Source organism: Ranitomeya variabilis, chromosome 2, assembly GCF_051348905.1.
Source record: "Ranitomeya variabilis isolate aRanVar5 chromosome 2, aRanVar5.hap1, whole genome shotgun sequence".
NCBI classification, from domain to species: domain Eukaryota; kingdom Metazoa; phylum Chordata; class Amphibia; order Anura; family Dendrobatidae; genus Ranitomeya; species Ranitomeya variabilis.
This window is the reverse complement of record NC_135233.1, coordinates 14,587,770-14,612,306: the sequence shown is the minus strand read 5'-3', so window position 1 is coordinate 14,612,306 and position 24,537 is coordinate 14,587,770. Positions and strand designations below refer to the sequence as shown.

Here is a 24,537-nt window from a genome sequence, read left to right as displayed (position 1 = left end):
AAACTGACTTATCCATTAAACATCTATGTCCTGACCTCCTCTTATAACACAGGCTGTATTTATTGACTGACCTCCTATCACAGTCCGTCCTCTGTCCTCGGGGAGCAGAGACTTCACCTTGTGCATGTCACGAGTCTGTCCCTGACCAGAGCTCCTCATCATCACACTTCCCGCTCCCCACCGGCTGTATATTGCCTCTCACCTCACTCATAATGACCGTCCCGTCTATGGCGAGCCTCAGCTCACTCAGGCCGCTCCTCACGATGGAGATGACCTTTTGCATCCGATTTATTTCTTGACGAAGAATCAGATTGATCGGGCTGAGCGCTCCGGTCTTCTCCAGCTGCGCTTTCACCTTAATGGAGCAGAACATGTAAGATTTCATCTGTTTCCCTGTTGCACATACAGACTTGACTTTTCATCTGGAGATATTAAATATGTACATGACCTTTTTCTGAAGATATGTTTTTCCCAGCCGCCAATGGGAGAATATTTGTAGACTGTTCATGATGTAAATGTAATACAGCAAAACATGTGTGATGAGCTATAAGTGCGGGCTACGTTGCCCACCGAGCTATGGCGGGTGCATTCATAAAGGGCAGACGCTGTATATGAATTAATGGAAGTGCTTTCTGTTTATCACAAAGCAGCGGTCTACGGGGTAAGGCTTCTTGAGGAGACCCCCAACAACATAACACCGAAGAAATCCATTGTGCCTAAAGGAAAGTACCACCCCGATGCCCCAGCACTGCGATCCATCAGCGAAAACATCCCCATCTGTCCCGGACTCCCACTAAAAACGTATGGCTGGATCCATCATATACAGGTTGTTTACAGTGGCATGTAAAAGTGCGTGCACCCCTGGTCAAAATTACTGTTATTGTGAACAGGTAAGCAAGTTGAGGATGAAATGATCTCTAATAGGGCTAAAGTTACAGATCGCACATTTCCTTTGTATTTTAGGCAAAATATATATGTTTTAATCTTTCACATTTTAATAATTGCAAAAAATGACCTCATCTGTAAAAGTCTACAAAACCCAAAATTGTTTAACCCATACAGCAAATGCTGTAAAGAAAATAATATAAAGGCCAGAACTGCTGTTTGTGGTCACTGCACCTCCCTCCAAAAATTGCAACAAAAAATGATCAAAAGTGTAAAAAAAATGTTCCCAAAATAATACCAATAAATTCTAAAGCTCGAATGCCAAAAAAAAATAAAAATCAAGCGCTCACACAGCTCCCAAAGTTATGGGTCTCATAAAAGGTGAGAGAAACTAAATATTTTCTTAAAAGGTTCTGAATTGTTTTAAGCAAGTAAAATGTCAAACTTATATATTTTTTTTGTATACTGATGTAGTCGTACTTGACCTGGAGAATCCTGTTGAATCAATGCGTGCCAAAAAACTCACCCCAAAATTGCAAAATTGTGCTTTTTTTTTACTATTTCACCCAACTTGGATTTTGTTTACCATACAATGTACTGAAAAATGGGAAAAGTGAATGAGAAAATAAATCAAAGAAAAAAAATGAAAATTGACTGAGTAGGGAAAGGTTTATTGTGTGAGTACAGGCGATGTAACAATTCCTGCAATGTGGGATAGACTGCTACACCCCAACTATGGGACTGGGATACGTCCACACCCCACCCATGCAGGCAGCGGGTGGGCCGGCAGCGGGTGGGCCGGCAGCGGGTGGGCCGGCAGCAGGTGGGCCGGCAGCAGGTGGGGCGGCAGCGGGTGGGGCGGCAGCGGGTGGGCCGGCAGCGGGTGGGCCAGCAGCGGGTGGGCCAGCAGCGGGTGGGCCAGCAGCGGGTGGGCCGGCAGAAGGTGGGCTGGCAGCAGGTGGGCCGGCAGCCACTGCAGTCATATGAAGCTTAAACTGAAGAAGTGAAATGTTTGTATTTCTGGGAGAAGTGAGGGGTAATATAGTAACGCACCTCATGAGGATTGTAGTCCGGGGGCAGCTTCTCCAGCAGGTCTTCAGCTATTCGATATACAACAGCTTCTCGAGTTTCGCCCGCTTCCCCCTGGGTTTCCTGGGGCTGCATGCTGCTGATGGTGTTTAGGATGGTAGCGGCCACATTACTCTGATACCTGTAATATACATACTGATTATAAGCAGGGGATGACTTCCTCCATTCATGGAGAATGGGTGTATTTACAGACGGGTCCTTACGTAATATCAGCATTGGGGTGCAGGCCGAACACTAGTGCGGAGTCGGACGCTGGCAGAGACTGGATGTGGTTCAGGAACTGCTGCACGGTCTTACAGTGAGGGATCTTATATCCCGTGTAGAAATAGAAGATGGGATCAATGATGTTTTCACTGAACCAGGCCTAGAGGACAATAACGTAAGACACGCATTTATATTACACAGGATATATGGAGAAAACTCAGATGTTACTGTGACTCCCATAGACATTAATGGAGAAACTCACATAAGAAGCCACTGACCTCCTGCTTCTCCTCTAGACATGGGAGGAATAAACAAACCCATGTAACGTGTCTGGTGGGAGACACAGTCCCCTAGATATAACAGGTACATGTCTGGTGGGAGACACAGACCCCCAGATATAACAGGTACATGTCTGGTGGGAGACACAGACCCCCAGATATAACAGGTACATGTCCGGTGGAAGACACAGACCCCAGATATAACAGGTACATGTCCGGTGGGAGACACAGACCCCAGATATAACAGGTACATGTCTGGTGGGAGACACAGTCCCCTAGATATAACAGGTACATGTCTGGTGGGAGACACAGACCCCTGGATATAACAGGTACATGTCCGGTGGGAGACACAGACCCCTGGATATAACAGGTACATGTCCGGTGGGAGACACAGACCCCAGATATAACAGGTACATGTCCGGTGGGATACACAGACCCCAGATATAACAGGTACATGTCCGGTGGGATACACAGACCCCAGATATAACAGGTACATGTCCGGTGGGATACACAGACCCCAGATATAACAGGTACATGTCCGGTGGGAGACACAGACCCCAGATATAACAGGTACATGTCCGGTGGAAGACACAGACCTCAGATATAACAGGTACATGTCTGGTGGGAGACACAGACCCCTGGATATAACAGGTACATGTCCGGTGGGAGACACAGACCCCTGGATATAACAGGTACATGTGTGGTGGGAGACACAGACCCCAGATATAACAGGTACATGTCAGGTGGAAGACACAGACCCCAGATATAACAGGTACATGTCAGGTGGAAGACACAGACCCCAGATATAACAGGTACATGTCAGGTGGAAGACACAGACCCCAGATATAACAGGTACATGTCTGGTGGGAGACACAGACCCCAGATATAACAGGTACATGTCTGGTGGGAGACACAGACCCCCAGATATAACAGGTACATGTCTGGTGGGAGACACAGACCCCAGATATAACAGGTACATGTCTGGTGGGAGACACAGACCCCAGATATAACAGGTACATGTCAGGTGGAAGACACAGACCCCAGATATAACAGGTACATGTCCGGTGGAAGACACAGACCCCAGATATAACAGGTACATGTCTGGTGGGAGACACAGACCCCAGATATAACAGGTACATGTCTGGTGGGAGACACAGACCCCCAGATATAACAGGTACATGTCCGGTGGAAGACACAGACCCCAGATATAACAGATACATGTCCGGTGGGAGACACAGACCCCAGATATAACAGGTACATGTCTGGTGGGAGACACAGTCCCCTAGATATAACAGGTACATGTCTGGTGGGAGACACAGACCCCTGGATATAACAGGTACATGTCCGGTGGGAGACACAGACCCCTGGATATAACAGGTACATGTCCGGTGGGAGACACAGACCCCAGATATAACAGGTACATGTCTGGTGGGAGACACAGACCCCCAGATATAACAGGTACATGTCCGGTGGAAGATACAGACCCCAAATATAACAGGTACATGTCCGGTGGGAGACACAGACCCCAGATATAACAGGTACATGTCCGGTGGGAGACACAGACCCCAGATATAACAGGTACATGTCTGGTGGGAGACACAGTCCCCTAGATATAACAGGTACATGTCTGGTGGGAGACACAGACCCCTAGATATAACAGGTACATGTCTGGTGGGAGACACAGACCCCTGGATATAACAGGTACATGTCCGGTGGGAGACACAGACCCCTGGATAACAGGTACATGTCCGGTGGGAGACACAGACCCCAGATATAACAGGTACATGAGGTACATGTCCGGTGGGATACACAGACCCCAGATATAACAGGTACATGTCCGGTGGGATACACAGACCCCAGATATAACAGGTACATGTCCGGTGGGAGACACAGACCCCAGATATAACAGGTACATGTCCGGTGGAAGACACAGACCTCAGATATAACAGGTACATGTCTGGTGGGAGACACAGACCCCTGGATATAACAGGTACATGTCCGGTGGGAGACACAGACCCCTGGATATAACAGGTACATGTGTGGTGGGAGACACAGACCCCAGATATAACAGGTACATGTCTGGTGGAAGACACAGACCCCAGATATAATAGGTACATGTCCGGTGGAAGACACAGACCCCAGATATAACAGGTACATGTCTGGTGGGAGACACAGACCCCAGATATAACAGGTACATGTCCGGTGGGATACACAGACCCCCAGATATAACAGGTACATGTCTGGTGGAAGATACAGACCCCAGATATAACAGGTACATGTCAGGTGGAAGACACAGACCCCAGATATAACAGGTACATGTCTGGTGGGAGACATAGACCCCCAGATATAACAGTTACATGTCCGGTGAGAGACATAGACCCCCAGATATAACAGGTACATGTCTGGTGAGTGACAGAGCCCCCAGATATAACAGGTACATGTCCGGTGAGAGACATAGACCCCCAGATATAACAGGTACATGTCAGGTGGGAGACATAGACCCCCAGATATAACAGTTACATGTCCGATGAGTGACACAGACCCCTGGATATAACAGGTTCATGTCAGATGAGTGACATAGACCCCCAGGTGTAACAGGTACATGTCAGGTGAGTGACAGAGACCCCAGATATAACAGGTACATGTCTGGTGGGAGACATAGACCCCCAGATATAACAGGTACATGTCTGGTGGGAGACATAGACCCCCAGATATAACAGGTACATGTCTGGTGAGTGACAGAGACCCCCAGATATAACAGGTACATGTCCGGTGAGAGACATAGACCCCAAATATAACAGGTACATGTCTGGTGGGAGACATAGACCCCCAGATATAACAGGTACATGTCCGGTGAGAGACATAGACCCCCAGGTGTAACAGGTACATGTCTGGTGGGAGACATAGACCCCCAGATATAACAGGTACATGTCTGGTGGGAGACATAGACCCCCAGATATAACAGGTACATGTCCGGTGGGAGACATAGACCCCCAGATATAACAGGTACATGTCCGGTGAGAGACATAGACCCCCAGGTGTAACAGGTACATGTCAGGTGAGTGACAGAGACCCCAGATATAACAGGTACATGTCTGGTGAGTGACAGAGCCCCCCAGACATATCATTAAATACCCAGTGAGTGACAGAGAGCCATAAACACACAGACACTAGTACATGATCGTCTGTCAGGAAAGAAACTTTTTGTCACTGTAGATGGTTGTTGAAAAACCTCTGGAAAGTGTCCGTACAGAAGAATTTCTCTTGCGGGTCAGGAGACTGAACTGCCGGGGGTGGAGGGAGCTCACAAGATGCTATTTTAGTGGTACTAATTGCCCCTAAACAAAAAACTTCTGTTTCTATGGATACATGAATGTTACCTGTACACCCGGGTGATACGGGAGGAATGACAATGAGAGTAAACCGTGATTATCGTCATTACAGAGGGGATAATTACCAGTAATGTATGTATTATTATATGTGTTATGTATAGGCCGACATGTCGTATCCATCATCCGTCTGTCTGTCATCAATCTGATCTCTATTACATAGCTAACAATGTATCTATTGCTCCATCTGTTATATTAGCAATGTATCTGGTTAGGTGTTTATACAATACAAGTCTATCACTAAGTATTTATTTATTTTACTCACTTATATAGCGCCATTAACTCCACAGCTTTACAAAAGTCATCACTGTCCCCATCGGGGCTCACAATCTACATTCTCTATTGGTCTCTGTAGTGTGGGAGGAAACCAGAGAACCCGGAGGAAACCCACGAAACATGGGGAGAACATACAGTACCAGTCCTGGCAGATGTTGTCCTTGGTGGGATTTGTACACAGGACCCCAGCGATGCAGGTGCTAACCACTGAGCCACCGTGCGAATGTACCGCATATCTATCGCTCTCCATTTACCTTTACCATACAGCTGAGGAGACGTTCATCTTGCTGGTCGGTGATACTTCCTCCATATTGCACTTTTCCAATCATGTACCTCATGGTGCTCCAGGACACCCCCTACAGGTGAAGAGCGAGAATCATCTGATGGATCAGTAGAGAGGGGCTCACAAAAGATCCAATACACGTAATGTACAGAGGGAGTCAGAGAGGCCACCGGGGATCCACCCATCACACAATAATGTATCCCATCCAATACAGGCCACACGTCTGTAGGGTTCACAGCTCGGGCCATACTCATCTCATATGGACACAGACCAGGCTCATCATCCCCATGAATCTCCATGGACGGATCATACAGAACTGCGGGCTCTGCGGCGGAGCAGAAGACATTGTGTCACACACAACCGTGGCACGAAGACAGACTTACTTTCCGGACGCCGCACTCATCCAGATGATTCTGCATGACCTGAACGCTCGCCGAGAAGTCTGCAGAGCTGAACTCATAAGGAATATTCCAGCCCCGCGTGGTGTATCTGCGCCTCTCCTGCCAAAGGAAAACCATCTCAATGGGAAATGCGAGTTTAGATTTACAGCTTCATTTACCCCAAGAAAAAAATCCAAATCATCACCAATAATAAAGAGCTCCCTCTATGGAGTCAAAACTGGACATAAAAAGCCAGATTAGAAAGATATCTGAGATAGAAATGAGTCAATTGGAATACACTGGAAGTCAATGGGAAGGCTAAAACAACACCCCGAGGATGCCCGTGTATTTTTTTGAGTCAAAAAACGCTATTGTTTTATCTACTGCTTATTTATCATTAACTGCTTATTGTCTGAAAATCGCCCAAAATACAAGGAAAGAAAATTATATATATCAAACTGCAAAGGAAAACTAATATACCACTTCAGGATATAAAAAAAAAAAACCATCGGCGCTTCTGCCTGGACAAAGCCATTGTTTGCTGATGGCCTTACACCTCAGCTCTGGATGTACGGTCCGCGCTGTCACAGTCTGTGATCAGCCATATTCCGCAGCACTATTCCACGGGTAGCACAACCTGTGTGAACAGGCCCTTACTTCCTTTTCCCTTTCTAAATACATCCAAAGCGAAAGAAAGTCGAACTTTGCAACGATCTTCAATGTTATAGATATGTGACACCACATTATTTCACCCACCTGAACAAAAAACATAAAAAACTATCAAGAGAACGTACATTCTTATTTCCACATAAAGATAAATCGCTGTTCACATCTTCAGGCTTTTTAACATCTTTTATCTGATGTTTTAAAAACAACCAAGTGGCCAAAAGAAGTGACCGGAGTATTCTTCTGGGGGTTTCTGCTTAAAAGACGCTCTGAAAAACGCTTAGAAAACAGCCAAAAATCAAAACAAAAGACAGGAAAAAAACTTCAGAGTTTCCTGGAGCGTCTTCTCCTGGAAAATCTCATTTGCCTGAGTTTAACCCATTCGTGACATGGCGATTTTCCATTCTCCCCTTTTCCAAGAGCCATAACTTTTTTATTTTTCCGTCCTGAAAGCCGTATGAGGGATTGTGTTTTGCAGGACCATTTGTACATTTGATTGACGCCATTCATTTTATCATATGATGCACTGGAAAACGGGAAATAAAAGTGCATTAAAATTGCAAAAAACGTCCAATTTCACAATGGTTTTTAGGGTATTTATTTACCATGTTCACTGTATGGTAAAACTGACCAGCCAACATGATTCTCCAGATCAGTACAATTAGGCAGATGACAAAAAAAGTGGGAAAAAAATTGTCAGAAATGTGTAAAAAAAAAAAATACAATTTTGCTTGTGTTGTCATTTTCTGAGAACCGTAACATCTTCGTTTTTCAGGGTATGGGGCCATGTGAGGGCTTGTTTTTTGCGCCATGAGATGAAGTTTTTATTAATACCATTTTGGCGTTGATATGTTTTCATTCCAATGTTGCAGCAGCAAAAAAACACAGTAATTTTTGCATTTTGATATTTTATTCTTGCTACGCGTTTTGCCGATAGGATTAATTTATTTTATATTTTGATCGGACTTTTATGAACACAGCTACAACAAATATGTGTATTGTTTTATTTTTAATGGGACAAAAGGGGGGTGATTTGAACTTTGAGGTTTTTTTTAATATTTTTAAAAGCGTTTTTTTTAAACTTTTTTACTGTATTTAATCATTTAAAGCTGATGGTATTAGTTAGCAACATCGCCCCCTGACGAAGGAGTCTATCTCCGAAACGCGCGTCGGGCGACGTGCAGGACATTGATCTGGCAGAGCTTAGTTGGCCGCCCACAACCAGGTAATATGAGGGAGCAGCCGAGTGCGCTCATTATGATATAGGGAATGTTTATACTTGTGCGGTAGCGGCCATTGGGGAGTAGCACTAGTTCTATCCACATTAGCAGTTTGTCCGGTGTGATTTGTGGCACTTTTGTCATCTTGTATTTTGATTACTATTTAGGTGCCCACCATATGCACTTATATACTGCGTAGCATGGCCTAGCTTTATTTTGGACTTTCTATTATGTGCTATGGGGGCCTATTATAAAATCCAGATGGACATTAATGGTCTAGTTTGTACACATGCCCTTGTGGTTACTACTTTCCCCCTTTACACCATTGAGATATAACTCTGAGTCGGTTCTTTCTCTGCATGTCAGATTTTTGCACAGTTGCAGTTCTGCTGTATGTTACACTGTTTCCATCACTGTGTTTCATGTCATGTCTGTCGTTTTTACTCTTATCAATAAAGATTACCATTTTTACAGTTCCATTTTTTGCTCTCTGGTCGTATTTTTGTGGTTTCCACAAACCCTCCCCCCTTTCCTGTATTTAATAATTCTCTTAGGCCAGTCTCACACGTCCAGATAATTCCGGTACCGGAAACAATCGGTACCGGAATTATCCGTGTCTGTGCGCCCCTACGTTTCTGGTGTACATCAGTGTGGCACACGTGTGCCCACTGGGTACCACACGCACCGTGCTGGGTACCACACGTACCAGCATCTGGTGCTGAATCCGCGATTCATATCTTCCCTGCAGCAGCGTTTGCTGCATAGAAGATATGAATAATAGTGTTTAAAAGAAAGATCAATCTGTCCACCGCCCTCCCACCCCCTGTGCGCCCCCCCACCCCCTGTGCGCCCCCCCGCTGTTCTGAAAATACTCACCCGCCTCCCTCGTTGGCTGTCGCTGCTTCCTGTCCTGGCCACACCTTCTACTGTATGCGGTCACGTGGGGCCGCTCATTTACAGTCATGAATAGGCGGCTCCACCCTTATGGGAGGTGGAGCCACATATTCATGACTCTAATCGGCGGCCCCACGTGCCCGCATACAGTAGAAGGTGCGGCCAGGACAGGACAATGTGAGGGAGGCGGGTGAGTATTTTCAGAACAGCGGGGGGGGGGGGCGCACAGGGGGTGGGAGGGCGCACAGGGGGTGGGAGGGCGGGGGACAGATTGATCTTTCTTTTAAACACTATTATTCATATCTTCTATGCAGCAAACGCTGCTGCAGAGAAGATATGAATGGCGGCTTCAGCACCATGTGGGGGGGACAGCGCTTACTGTAGCGCTGTCTCCTGCACGCCACAGGGACTGCACACGGAGAACGTCCGTTTTACACGGACCCATTGACTTTAATGGGTCCGTGTAATACGTGCGCTCCCACGAACACTGACATGTCTCCGTGTTTGAGACACGGTCCGCAAAAAATCAATGACATCTGCACAGATGCATTGATTTTAATGGGTCTACGTGTGTCAGTGGCTCCGGTACGTGAGGAAACTGTCACCTCACGTACCGGAGCCACTGACGTGTGAAACCGGCCTTAGGCTGTGTGCACACGTTGCGAATTGGGGTGTAGAATTTTCTGCACAAAATCTGCATCTCCTGGCAGAAAATGCAGGTGCAGATTTGATGCATTTTTTTATGCGGATTTTGTGCGTTTTTGTTGCAGATTTGCTGCGGATTTCATGCGTTTTTTACCCCTACAGATTTCTATAATGAAAGGGTGCAGTAACGCTGCAGATCCCCACAAAAGAAGTGACATGCTCCTTCTTTCAATCCGCTGTGTTTTCCATGCGGAATTTTCCGCACCATTAGCACAGAATTTATTTTTCCTATTGATTTACATTGTACTGTAAATCACTTTGCGGATCTGCGTTTCTGCGCGGAAAAAAAACGCTGCGGATCCGCAGTAAATCCGCAACGTGTGCACACAGCCTTAGGAGACTTGAAGCTGCGGTCATCTGATTGCTTGTACTTTACATAGCTAGGCTTCAACACTGCTGATTCACACCTGGATTTAATAGGTTAAGAGCCGCGGGCACAACTCCGCTCCACCCGCGGCTATTATATCTGCTGTCATCTGCCAGGAAAGATGTGGACGACATATGACGTACATGTAGAGCGGGTGGGAGAATGTCCACCTTATCTCCACCTGCAGAGCTGGCACCACCGTGTCCTGACAGGACCTGTGTGATGTCACAGTCATGTGATCAGCCACACGATGGAGGAGTCACATGTTCTGGGGCTTAAGTATTTGCCTTCCAAAGGCCGCAGGTTGGTTGAGTCCTTGGAGGAAGATGCCAGGAGAGTGTTTGTGCACATGATGCTTGTGAAAGGACATTGCTAACCCTGAATGGGCTCACTCCCACTAATGCAAGGACTGCACGTAGTGCTACCGTTTTGCCCAGAGGGCTGTGTTTATTTTTGTGCTTAAGCCTTGGTTTACGCTGTATTCAATATACCAAGCGGATCCTTAAAGATGCAGTGTTCCCGTGACTACCTCTCTGTGCAGCCGAGTGAGCTGATCTACCATAAAGTATATACACAGTGTCTATCTTTACATTCACTCCTCTTATCCCTCCAGGTGCATGTATGTTACCACCATGTGCCGCACCAATATCTACAGCAAGTTCTCAAATGTTCATTCCGCCATCTTTGACAGTATGTCAGACACATATACTGACAGCAGTGGCAGAACTATCGTGTTACGTTAATACATGGTACGTGTTCACAGATTTCCATGTACAGATGTGTCATCACCTGCACGGCCGAGTGTAGAAATGCCAGACTGTACAGCAAAGGCTTCCACATGGGGTGTCTGCTGCCATCCAGTAGATTCTGCGTGATCCCAGTATAAGTCCTCATCAGGCCAGCACGCATGCCCTGGGGGGACTCATTAGTGAATTTGATAGATGCCTGGAAAAAGAAGGTCACATTGTTACTGTATCACTCTTGCTCCTCTGAGGCATCAAAATAATAAAAAAAAACAACTTTACAAGTTATCTAGATTACAAAGCCTGTGAGTGACCAATGTGTCTCCATGGTAACAGACTACAAACAAAGCCTCGTGTAGTCAGATGTGTTACTCTCTTTACAGTTTGATTTTTTTACATAGAGAGAGTGACCCCTGGCACCTCTCTGTCCGCTCCTATCTGAAAGTGGGGAATCTGCAACAATTCATTAGGGCAAATCTCCAACATTTCCTTACTGACACGTTACAGTTTATATGTACACAGAGAATAGCAGACATCTTTGTCCTGCATTTCCATCGCCTCACATTTGGCATTTTGTCCCCCCAGGGAGGACACAAGTTGGTAACACTCTGTACCTGTAGTAGAGTTATAGGGAACGGTCTGTGCGGCTCTGTCGTCATCCACACCCTGAAGGTCTCATGAACGGCTGCCTCAGTTTTTATGATTTCCAGCAATTCATTCATAAAATCCAAGTCCAGGTGACAATTTTGGAGCAGGACCCATCCTCCCTGTGTCACAGGTGAAAAGCATCTATAAGAAGGACTGGCTGATATCCCAAGACACGGGACAAGACTATGTGACAAGTGAGACATTGATCTGGGCCAGCGTATTAAAGGGATGATGCCCATGTAATAATGTGATTAGTACTGTGTCCCCAGCACACATACTACGAATTAAAGCTCCGACCCAAACTGACGGCTTCATAGATCTCGACAGCTGTCAGTCTGGGTCCGAACACCTGTGGTGAAGCCAGAACATAAGAGCTGATGGCAGGAAATCTGCATTCACCCTACAATCAGCCCCTCGTCAGCATGAAATACAGATGTCGATATCTCAGCTCTGCTACATCCGCACAGTGTTCTTGTGCGGATTGTCAGGGTCGATGTAACGTCTCACCTGTTGCATGGATATCTGTAGGGCTCTGCGTGCGTGGACGGCTTGCCCTGGTCCCATCGATATGGTTTTGCATCCTTTATTAGAGCAGACAGTGGTTAATACATGAGAATATGGAGCACGGAGAAGAAAGCAAGAAATATAAATGTTACAGACAGCGGAGAAATGTCATCTGTGAGTATAAACAGTTAATAAAGAAAACGCTGTTAATAGTCTAATAATGCTCTCATTCTCCTGTCCTCAAGCCTTGCATTGTCTCTCCTATATACCACGTGACCTGTATACCTCTTCTTGGCTCTCCTATATACTATGTGTGACCTGTATACCTCTTCTTGGCTCTCCAATATACTGTATATGACCCGTATACCTCCTCTCAGCTCTCCTATATACCGTATATGACCTGTATACCTCTTCTCGGCTCTCCTATATACCATGTGTGACCTGTATACCTCTTCTCAGCTCTCCTATATTCTGTATATGACCTGTATACCTCTTCTTGGCTCTCCTATATACCATGTGTGACCTGTATACCTCTTCTCAGCTCTCCTATATACTGTATATGACCTGTATACCTCTTCTTGGCTCTCCTATATACTGTATATGACCCGTATACCTCTTCTTGGCTCTCCTATATACTGTATATGACCTGTATACCTCTTCTCGGCTCTCCTATATACCATGTGTGACCTGTATACCTCTTCTCGGCTCTCCTATATACTGTATATGACATGTATACCTCTTCTCAGCTCTCCTATATACCACGTGTGACCTGTATACCTCTTCTTGGCTCTCCTATATACTGTATATGACCTGTATACCTCTTCTCAGCTCTCCTATATACTGTATATGACCTGTATACCTCTTCTCGGCTCTCCTATATGCCGTATATGACCTGTATACCTCCTCTCAGCTCTTATATACTGTATATGACCTGTATACCTCTTCTTGGCTTTCCTATATACCACGTGTGACCCGTATACCTCTTCTTGGCTCCCCTATATACTGTATATGACCTGTATACCTCTTCTCAGCTCTCCTACAGTATATACTGTATATGACCTGTATACCTCTTCTCAGCTCTGCTATATACTGTATATGACCTGTATACCTCTTCTCAGCTCTCCTATATACCGTATATGACCTGTATACCTCCTCTCAGCTCTTATATACTGTATATAACCTGTATACCTCTTCTCGGCTCTCCTATATACCGTATATGACCTGTATACCTCCTCTCAGCTCTCCTATATACCACGTGTGACCCGTATACCTCTTCTTGGCTCTCCTATATACTGTATATGACCTGTATACCTCTTCTCAGGTCTCCTTTATACCGTATATGACCTGTATACGTCTTCTCAGCTCTGCTATATACTGTGTATGACCTGTATACCTCTTCCTCTATATACCATGTACAGTTGTGGCCAAAAGTATTGACACCCATGCAATTCTGTCAGATAATACTCAGCTTCTTCCTGAAAATGATTGCAAACACAAATTCTTTGTTGTTATTATCTTCATTTGTCTTAAATGAAAAAAACACAAAAAGAATTGTCCTAAAGCCAAATTGGATATAATTCCACACCAAACATAAAAAAGGGGGTGGACAAAAGTATTGGCACTGTTGGAAAAATCATGTGATGCTTCTCTAATTTGTGTAATTAACAGCACCTGTAACTTACCTGTGGCACCTATCAGGTGTTGGCAATAACTAAATCACACTTGCAGCCAGTTGACATGGATTAAAGTTGACTCAACCTCTGTCCTGTGTCCTTGTGTGTACCACATTGAGCATGGAGAAAAGAAAGAAGACCAAAGAACTGTCTGAGGACTTGAGAAACCAAATTGTGAGGAAGCATGAGCAATCTCAAGGCTACAAGTCCATCTCCAAAGACCTGAATGTTCCTGTGTCTACCGTGCGCAGTGTCACCAAGAAGTGTAAAGCCCATGGCACTGTGGCTAACCTCCCTAGATGTGGACGGAAAAGAAAAATTGTCAAGAGATTTCAACGCAAGATTGTGCGGATGTTGGATAAAGAACCTCGACTAACATCCAAACAAGTTCAAGCTGCCCTGCAGTCCAAGGGTACAACAGTGTCAACCCATACTATCCGTCGGCATCTGAATGAAAAGGGACTGTATGGTAGGAGACCCAGGAAGACCCCACTTCTTACCCCGAGACATAAAAAAGCCAGGCTGGAGTTTGCCAAAACTTACCTGAAAAAGCCTAAAACGTTTCGGAAGAATGTTCTCTGGTCAGATGAGACAAAAGTAGAGCTTTTTGGGCAAAGGCATCAACATAGAGTTTACAGGAGAAAAAAAGAGGCATTCAAAGAAAAGAACACGGTCCCTACAGTCAAACATGGCGGAGGTTCCCTGATGTTTTGGGGTTGCTTTGTTGCCTCTGGCACTGGACTGCTTGACCGTGTGCATGGCATTATGAAGTCTGAAGACTACCAACAAATTTTGCAGCATAATGTAGGGCCCAGTGTGAGAAAGCTGGGTCTCCCTCAGAGGTCATGGGTCTTCCAGCAGGACAGTGACCCAAAACACACTTCAAAAAGCACTAGAAAATGGTTTGAGAGAAAGCACTGGAGACTTCTAAGGTGGTCAGCAATGAGTCCAGACCTGAATCCCATAGAACACCTGTGGAGAGATCTAAAAATGGCAGTTTGGAGAAGGCACCCTTCAAATATCGGGGACGTGGAGCAGTTTGCCAAAGAATGGTCTAAAATTCCAGCAGAGCATTGTAAGAAACTCACTGATGGTTACCGGAAGCGGTTGGTCGCAGTTATTTTGGCTAAAGGTTGTGCAACCAAGTATTAGGCTGAGGGTGCCAATACTTTTGTCTGGCCCATTTTTGGAGTTTTGTGTGAAATGATCAATGTTTTGCTTTTTGCTTCATTCTCTTTTGTGTTTTTTCATTTAAGACAAACTAAATGAAGATAATAATACCAAAGAATTTGTGTTTGCAATCATTTTCAGGAAGAAACTGAGTATTATCTGACAGAATTGCAGGGGTGTCAATACTTTTGGCCACAACTGTATGACTTGTATACCTCTTTTCAGCTCTCCTATATACTGTATTTGACCTGTATACCTCCTCTCAGCTCTTATATACTGTATATAACCTGTATACCTCTTCTCAGCTCTCCTATATACTGCATATGACCTGTATACCTCCTCTCAGCTCTGCTATATACTGTATATAACCTGTATACCTCTTCTCAGCTCTCTTATATACTGTATATGACCTGTATACCTCTTTTCAGCTCTCCTATATACTGTATATGACCTGTATACCTCTTCTCAGCTCTTATATACTAGTGTATATGACCTGTATACCTCCTCTCAGCTCTTATATACTGTATATGACCTGTATACCTCTTCTCAGCTCTCTTATATACTGTATATGACCTGTATACCTCTTCTCAGCTCTCCTATATACTGTATATCTCTTCTCAGCTCCCTTATATACTGTATATGACCTGTATACCTCTTCTCAGCTCTCCTATATACTGTATATGACCTGTATACCTCTTCTCAGCTCTCCTATATACTGTATATGACCTGTATACCTCTTCTCAGGTCTCCTTTATACCGTATATGACCTGTATACCTCCTCTCAGCTCTGCTATATACTGTATATGACCTGTATACCTCTTCTCAGCTCTCTTATATACTGTATATGACCTGTATACCTCTTCTCAGCTCTCCTATATACTGTATATCTCTTCTCAGCTCTCTTATACACTGTATATGACCTGTATACCTCTTCTCAGCTCTCCTATATACTGTATATGACCTGTATACCTCTTCTCAGCTCTGCTATATACTGTATATGACCTGTATACCTCCTCTCAGCTCTCTTATATACTGTATATGACCTGTATACCTCTTCTCGGCTCTCCTATATACCGTATATGACCTGTATACCTCTTTTCGGCTCTCCTATATACCATGTATGACCTGTATACCTCACCTCTTCTGTTACATCCATTATTAGCAGCTCTGTCCCTGCAGATCTTACCAAGTCTCAGGTTCTTGGCAAGTGCTTCAATTTGATTCGTGGGGTCCGTGCCCCTAGAAAGCAGGCAGATGAGTGGAGTGCGAGTGTCGCTTTCTTCCCAGGTCCTGACAAGGTTAAGAATGACGGGTTCTGTGTACTTTGCATTTAATGAATTTGTGATGTATTTCCGAGCCTGAGGCAGAGTGCGGTCAGGACAGCAGGACCTTTTATGTGGAGAGGAACAGATGACAGCACAGTTAGACGATGGCACTAGGATTGATGATGTTTTGTGGCACACGTTCTCTAAGTGATACTTGACCGGAGCTCCGCATGTCACGTCACCCTGTATTATTGCTTATACGGCTCATTGCGTCTGATGTAATCAATTCATAAACCATTGTATTATCTTGATTTGCTATCAGTAAAAGAAAATATTCATTTCTGTGTCTAGAGACTGAAAACTAGAATTACAGGAGAGCTGCTGAGGCGTCCCCTGGTGTAAACCTGGCTGCCCCTCAGCTGATTGCTGCTGGTCCGGCTGTAGCCACAAATGTATTACACTTACACGGTGGCCATCAAATGAATGACACCAGGCAATACAGGATCCCACAAAGCCTCCCAGGAGCCCCCCACTCTAGCGAGAATAGGGCCCGGAGCAAGCGCTCAGCTCTATGAAATCCACATTACTTAAAGGGGTGCATTAAAGAGGTAAAATTACAACCGATCCACTGGATATGTGGCAGCCTTTAGATTAGTGCTGGTCTCACAGACGGGACCCCACTGACTGCCAGAATGGCCCCGTGGCTGGAAGAATTTATCTATGGGAGTGAAGACCACAGACCGCAGAGGGGACGATCACTGGTGGTCCGTGTACCACACTGGTGTGAAAGTGATCAACAGTCCAGTGCATATCTGACCACCATTGTATTCTGGAACGCCCCTTTAATACCTTGTGGCCGTTTGTGCTTCCACAGGACACGTCCATGCTGCAGGGCGACAGCCATGTCGCACGCAAAATTGAGCGTGTTCATAGACGTCTCGCTGCAAATGAAGTGATTGTATAATATGGCAGCGGCTGAGCGGGCTGCGGGGATCGGTCAGAGTCGCAGCGTGCGGTTCACCACTGTGAATTCACTCGGTTTCACCATCAGGGTCTGGCCTGTGTCTTCAGTACAGAGCTGACGGGTAAAACTGGTGATAAAATGAACGTAGGCGTAACAGAGGCGTTCGTACCTGACTAGTAAGAGTCTATGGAAAGTATCCAGGGAGCTGCTGTAGCCATTGGGAATCATTTCATCTTCAGGGGCTTCACGGTCAAACCAGTTCCTCCAGCCCCTTTCATTCCGGGTCACCTGTAATTACACAGTGGGATTTATAAGGGGTCACAATCTCGTCCTAGTACAGGACACTGGTAGATACACTATGAAGATTTGTAACCAGAGATGTCGTGTGGATCATCAGCGGGTAAAGCCCAGAGCTCCATTATTCACAGACACGCTGCACCAGGCTGCTCATTAATGGCCAGACTTCAATCCATCTCATTAGAGAGGACCCGCGCTGTGGGGAATATCTGTATGGAAAGTTATCAAATCTTCTCCATTCTGTGTGTGGCCAGATAGGAGTCCGCGAAGACCCCGACAATCCTGCTCTGGGGGAGGATTTGTCTCCTGCTGGGGTCGGAGACTGAGGATGGACGAGCCATTAAATCCTGCCGCATTTACTCTGAACTGAAGGGCTCTGCCAGATTTGTCTCGGGCTGACAGTCCGTATTGTGCGATGATCCTGCTGTATAATATGGGAGTTGTGTGCCGGAGGCCGGGAGCTTGGGTTCCTCTGAAGAGGCGTCACTAGATTTATTACCGACATGCACAAATGTTTAGGGACAAATTATTCTACGTCTTAATCTATTAGTGTAAAGCAAGAAAACGAAGGCCCCGATTCATGGAGACTAGAGCTCGGCCTGCCGGATGTCTTGGAGTGTGCAGGAATACGAGGTGCCACGTTTAATACGGGCTTTGTGCCTCTTCATGAATTTGGTGCACCTTCTAGCTGCCATTGGAAGTGATGAACTGGAGTCAGGAGCTGTAGAATATGTCGGTTGTAATTTACGATCTTTTAAGGCGTAAATTGTGATTTTTTTTTTCCGCCGCCCCCTCCCGGCTAAGCTCCTCTAACTTTTTAAAAAGTTACCTATGCTGCCCGGGACTGATAGAGAAACACCAAAAAATTTGGCCTAAAACTTTTCCATGAACTGGGGCCTACGAGTTGGGTAAGTAAAGCCAGGTACATGTTCCGCTTGTGCCCAGTGTTGGGGGCAGACACTCAGGATGGATGTCCTCTGTTCACCATAAGGACACATTGTCCCTACACCTCATAGTTTTACCCTTCTTTCCATCACAATGTGGCCAGACAGAGGACAGAACACACTTTTGGCCTCCATCGGGGTCGGTCTATGGTAACGTGTCAGTGTATGTCAGGAAAAGCTCCTAACATACACTCTCTTAGGCTCGGTGCTCCATGTAAAGCGTCTAACTTCTGATCTGTCACTGATAATTCAGGTTCATCCTCGGACTGCCGTGGTCGCTCTTCCACGGTCTGTCAGACAGGACTAGTAAATGTGCAATATTGCTCCAGCACTTTATTGTAACCTCTGTGTTAGTGATCTCACATTTAAGGGGAGGTCCAGTATTTTGCTAAAAGTCTGCAGTCATTCCATCACAGCCCCGAATCCTCATCGCATGTGCACTACACACTGTCAGGATTTTCTGGCGTCGGAGGCGAGAGTGTTTGCGATTTGCCTACATCTGGCCACATTCTGACTAGACGTGCACAGCCCCGCTCACTTCACTTGTATCGAGCAAGGTCGTGCATGTCCAGCACTTTCCGCAAACGACCGGGCAAACGTTTTAAGTAAATTTGCACTCATCTGCAGTGTGGAATTCTGAATAATGCCATATTTCTGCCAGGATCAAAGCTCGGACTGACAGATATTAAATCATCTGCTTTCCTTAAATTTAGATTGTGTTTCTTTATTTTTATATTGTTCCAGTGCATCTAAAATAAAATAAAAAAAATCCAACCTCACAGTCTTGATTTGAAATGCTGTACCGGTATTGTACACAGCTCCTATGCACTTGTATGTATCTCCATGGTTACGGATTGCATAGCAATCACATTTAGGCCTCGCTTCCACTAAGGTTTAAGAATCTGCTCCAATATTGATCCAGAAAAGTAGGACGAGTGTGATGCGAGTACAGTGTGATGCGAGTACAGTGTGATGCGAATACAGTGTCATGTGAGAATAGTGTCATGCGAGTACAGTGTCATGTGAGTACAGTGTCATGCGAGTACAGTGTCATGCGAGTACAGTGTCATGCGAGTACAGTGTCATGCGAGTACAGTGTCATGTGAGTAGTGTCATGTGAGTAGTGTCATGTGAGAAGTGTCATGTGAGAAGTGTCATGCGAGTAGTGTGATGCGAGTACAGTGTGATGCGAGTAGTGTCATGCGAGTACAGTGTGATGCGAGTACAGTGTGATGCGAGTACAGTGTGATGCGAGTACAGTGTCATGTGAGTACAGTGTCATGTGAGTACAGTGTCATGCGAGTACAGTGTCATGCGAGTACAGTGCTATTCTTCTCACATCCATGTGACACCTGTATGACATGAGGTTTTATTATCTGCAGCTATTATTCCACATTTACAGTGTTCTATTCTACAGAATGCTAATGTATCTGTAATAATCGGACGGCATCGGTCAGTGTGCGTCTGTTTTTTCTAGCGCACTGGCATTGGCGAGTCTCGTCTGATATACGCGGTCAGTCACATCACGCTGCAATTTTTTCCTCAGTATGATTTCAGCTGAAGAAAAAAAATCGCAGATTAGCCGGAACTCATGAGTAACATCGGTGCGAGTGTAATGCAATTTTATCTCTCATTGCTCTCGGCTTGGGAACGAGGCCTAAGACTACAGTCACACTATCAGTATCCGGTCAGTATTTTACATCAGTAATTGTAAGAAAACCAGGAGAGGAACAATCAGAGGAAACGTCTAATAGAAACTCGTCACCACTATTTTTGACCCTCTCCTGGTTTTGCCTACGAATACTGATGTAAATACTGACGAAATACTGACAGTAACCTGAGGGCTCATTTCCACTGGCGAGGAAAACGGACGAGTGCAATCCGATAAAAAATCGGATTGCACTCGGACCAATGTTATTCAATAGGTGTCTTTTCATTTGCGATTTTTTTCTCAGCCGAAATCGGACTGAGGAAAAAATCGCAGCATGCTGCGATTTGCTGCGAGTCTCGGACGAGACTCGCCAATGCAAGTCAATGGGTGCGAGAAAAAAAACGGACGGAATACGGACCATCCGTATTTCACGGACACATCACCATTCTGTGGCCTAGAACACTGTCCATGGTCCTGTAAATGACTGTATAAAAATAGTTGCAGAGAAATAAAACGGATTGCATACGGATGTCATACGGATGTAAAACGGATGGTGCGATTAAAAATCGCATTGCACTCGCATTACACTCGCATGACAATCGCATACGCTACATCCCTTTTTTCAGTCCAGATTACGGACCGATTTGTCTCTCGCCAGTGGAAATGAGCCCTTAGGGCTCATTTCCACTGGCGAGACAAATCGGTCCGTAATCTGGACCGAAAAAAGGGATGTAGCGTATGCGATTGTCATGCGAGTGTAATGCGAGTGCAATGCGATTTTTAATCGCACCATCCGTTTTACATCCGTATGCAATCCGTTTTATTTCTCTGCAACTATTTTTGTACAGTCATTTACAGGACCATGGACAGTGTTCTAGGCCACAGAATGGTGATGTATCCGTAAAAAACGGACGGAATACGGATGGTCCGTATTCCGTCCGTTTTTTTTCTCGCACCCATTGACTTGCATTGGCGAGTCTCGTCCGAGACTCGCAGCAAATCGCAGCATGCTGCGATTTTTTTCTCAGTCCGATTTCGGCTGAGAAAAAAAATCGCAAATGAAAAGACACCTATTGAATAACATTGGTCCGAGTGCAATCCAATTTTTTATCGGATTGCACTCGTCCGTTTTCCTCGCCAGTGGAAATGAGCCCTTACTCTGAGGTTACTAAGAGGAGACCGGGGGGAACACAACAGTCTGATCTGCGGGTTCGGACCTCACACAGGGTTTGTTTGTAGACATGGAGACGCATTGCTCTGCTTAAGAGCTGTATACAGAAAATCCAAACAATCAGATGCACTGACACAATATCTAAGCATTTCCGTACATAAACTTTAAGTGATATAGTCTTGCATGGGGCTGCATGATCCAGATTTGCGCTCCCAATACTGCTGGTTTCCCATTATCTGGGGCTGACGTTCTCGTGTCCCACTTGTGCCTTCTTTGTCATTCAATAGAAGTAGAATAGAGGTGAGGTCTGAATGCGGCTTGAGATGGGACTGGAGAAGGTCCGTACAATATGTCTCTCTGTCAGCACAAGAGTCATGTAAAGCCCCGGGAAATCCGTTCGGAGCAGTTTGCAGATCTGCCCGATGTGGCCGGCCGTAGTTCATATGTCACGTTACCAAGCATCACTATAAGACGCTGTCATTTTATACAGACCATAAAATGCAGCACAGAAGTCCTGAAGGATCGCCGGCTTCCATAATTATGTGTACTGTCATCAATGACTCTCATCACTAATGGCGATAATTTGCCTGCACTTTGAGCCCACACGGGCAGACAGTATGACACTGTGTGGGAGGGTTGTCATGAACTTATGGTGCTGGTAAAAGACCCGTCTGTCACAATCAATTGTCTGTGCAGGTAATGGAGAGGAGCTATTTCTGTATCAAGTGTTTATCATTTGTTTGCAGAATATGAAATGAGCGACATCCTTTATTATGCTTTCCCCAAAAAGAAGAGGGACAAAAACTTTGGCTACCGGGTCCCCTGGAGAACAATGATTGCAGAGTGAATGGCACCAACCATGACCGAAAATGAGTTTGTCCCATCTTATTGAATAAGTAAAATTTTAAAGTGCTCATGAACCCACAGAGGGATTATTAATGCAATGGTTTAAAGCTCATTGCCTAGGATACCGGCCACCCTGCAGTCTATCAGAGGTGGCCGGCTTCCAAGGCAAGGAATGCACTTACAAGTCTATCAGAGGTGGCCAGAATCCAAGGCAAGAAGCGCACTTACAAGTCTATCAGAGGTGGCCGGCTTCCAAGGCAAGGAGCACACTTACAAGTCTATCAGAGGTGGCCGGCTTCCAAGGCAAGGAGCGCACTTACAAGTCTATCAGAGGTGGCCGGCTTCCAAGGCAAGGAGCACACTTACAAGTCTATCAGAGGTGGCCGGCTTCCAAGGCAAGGAGCGCACTTACAAGTCTATCAGAGGTGGCCAGCATCCAAGGCAAGGAGCGCACTTACAAGTCTATCAGAGGTGGCCAGCATCCAAGGCAAGGAGCGCACTTACAAGTCTATCAGAGGTGCCCAGAATCGAAGGCAAGGAGCGCACTTACAAGTCTATCAGAGGTGGCCGGCTTCCAAGGCAAGGAGCGCACTTACAAGTCTATCAGAGGTGGCCGGCTTCCAAGGCAAGGAGCACACTTACAAGTCTATCAGAGGTGGCCAGCATCCAAGGCAAGGAGCGCACTTACAAGATGTTTGCTATACAACTTGCGGCTTTGAAGTGGTCTGTAGCCGGCAGCATCAGTGCCCCTTGATGCTACAGAGACCAAGCCGCCTCTGCTAGAAGCGTCAGAGCAGGGAGGTCGGCCCGGTGGCTCAGCCATGTCGCTGGCCCAATCATGCAGTGCGCACTTCCCCTGGAAGCAGGTAGAAGGTGTGCTCCTGAACAGAGGATCCGGAGACAGCACCTTCAGTATTAAGCCTCATATGATACCTAATAAGATAATCTGGGTAACCTTACAGTACTCCAGAGGAAAGGGTCTGATCTGTTTAACTCAATAGTGGAGGGTGTCAGGCTTGGGACGACATCTATTAAGTCTGTAGGGAATTATTTTGATAAAAAAGACACTTAAAAATAACCCAGGAGTTGGGATAAATTCATGTAAAACATAGGACGGGTGAATTGGGCCTTCTGTACATACTGTATCTGCACCATGTATGGACCGCGATTTCCAGACCGATTGCAATTTCCCCTGATCTGAAGTAACAGCCACAAGGACACATATAAGGCTGCAGGTTCAGCTCTGGAGACCCGAGGCCGGCCCGAAAATCCTACTCCGTACGTGGGCCATGAAATGCGCAGCTGGCCTTAGGTGCAGAATATTCTCAACCTTTGACATAACTTCTAGATTATGTGTGAATGTGGCCTTATTTTATATTCACTGTATGTGGAACCTGAGGGTCTCTAGGGTCCCATGGAGCTCAGCATGCAGGAGGATCGAGAGGGGCAGTTAGTGTGAAATGAGCATGTGGCTGTAGGTATCAGCTGCATTCTGATTTTCCATGCGTTTTATGTTTACATCATTCCTCCTGTGATCGCCAGTCCTCGATCAGTGGTCAGCGAGCTTTTATTCCAGGGGGGCTGATTGACGGATTCAGACAGATCACCACTCCAGGATCCCACCTAGTGATACACAGTGTACTACAGTATATAACATAATACCTGAGCCATGAGCTCTGAAAACTGAGATAATTTGCTCAATTCCACAAGATTGAGCCAGGTTGTGTCAAGGATCCACTTGAAAGGCTTTGGAGGACAAGACTTCAGGTCGAGACCCGCTCCACCTACAAAGTGAATCACAACAGGACGCTTTAGAATGGAGGCCAACAGAAAAAGCCGCAGTGAGAACGGACGACAGCAGAATCTATGATGGGGATTTTCACATGAAAGCGATACGTCAAAGAATATTGCAATGACGTCTGCAAGATTTTGCTGCATCTAAGTCCTGCGTGGATGAACCCTACAAGGTGTTTGCATTATCCGGAGTGGATTTCTGTAATCACTAAACGGCTTTTTACGTTTCTA

General features: G+C 45.7%; 1 protein-coding gene across 6 annotated transcripts in view; it reads right to left on the bottom strand.

Annotated features, from left to right (window-relative positions):
- The window catches only part of DNAH8 (dynein axonemal heavy chain 8), a 411,047-nt gene that overhangs the window by 13,430 nt on the left and 373,080 nt on the right, over positions 1-24,537 (bottom strand). For 5 of the 6 annotated variants that reach the window (XM_077282008.1, XM_077282010.1, XM_077282006.1 and 2 more), the window contains 11 exons: positions 24,175-24,296; positions 17,773-17,891; positions 16,561-16,763; positions 12,535-12,608; positions 11,994-12,146; positions 11,426-11,581; positions 6,788-6,904; positions 6,376-6,477; positions 2,178-2,338; positions 1,939-2,095; positions 203-355 (listed from right to left, as the gene is read on the bottom strand). In XM_077282008.1, coding sequence (XP_077138123.1) covers positions 203-355; positions 1,939-2,095; positions 2,178-2,338; positions 6,376-6,477; positions 6,788-6,904; positions 11,426-11,581; positions 11,994-12,146; positions 12,535-12,608; positions 16,561-16,763; positions 17,773-17,891; positions 24,175-24,296 — 1,517 coding nt within the window. The remainder of the gene's footprint in view (positions 1-202; positions 356-1,938; positions 2,096-2,177; positions 2,339-6,375; positions 6,478-6,787; positions 6,905-11,425; positions 11,582-11,993; positions 12,147-12,534; positions 12,609-16,560; positions 16,764-17,772; positions 17,892-24,174; positions 24,297-24,537) is intronic. The other variant, XM_077282011.1, reaches the window with a different exon arrangement.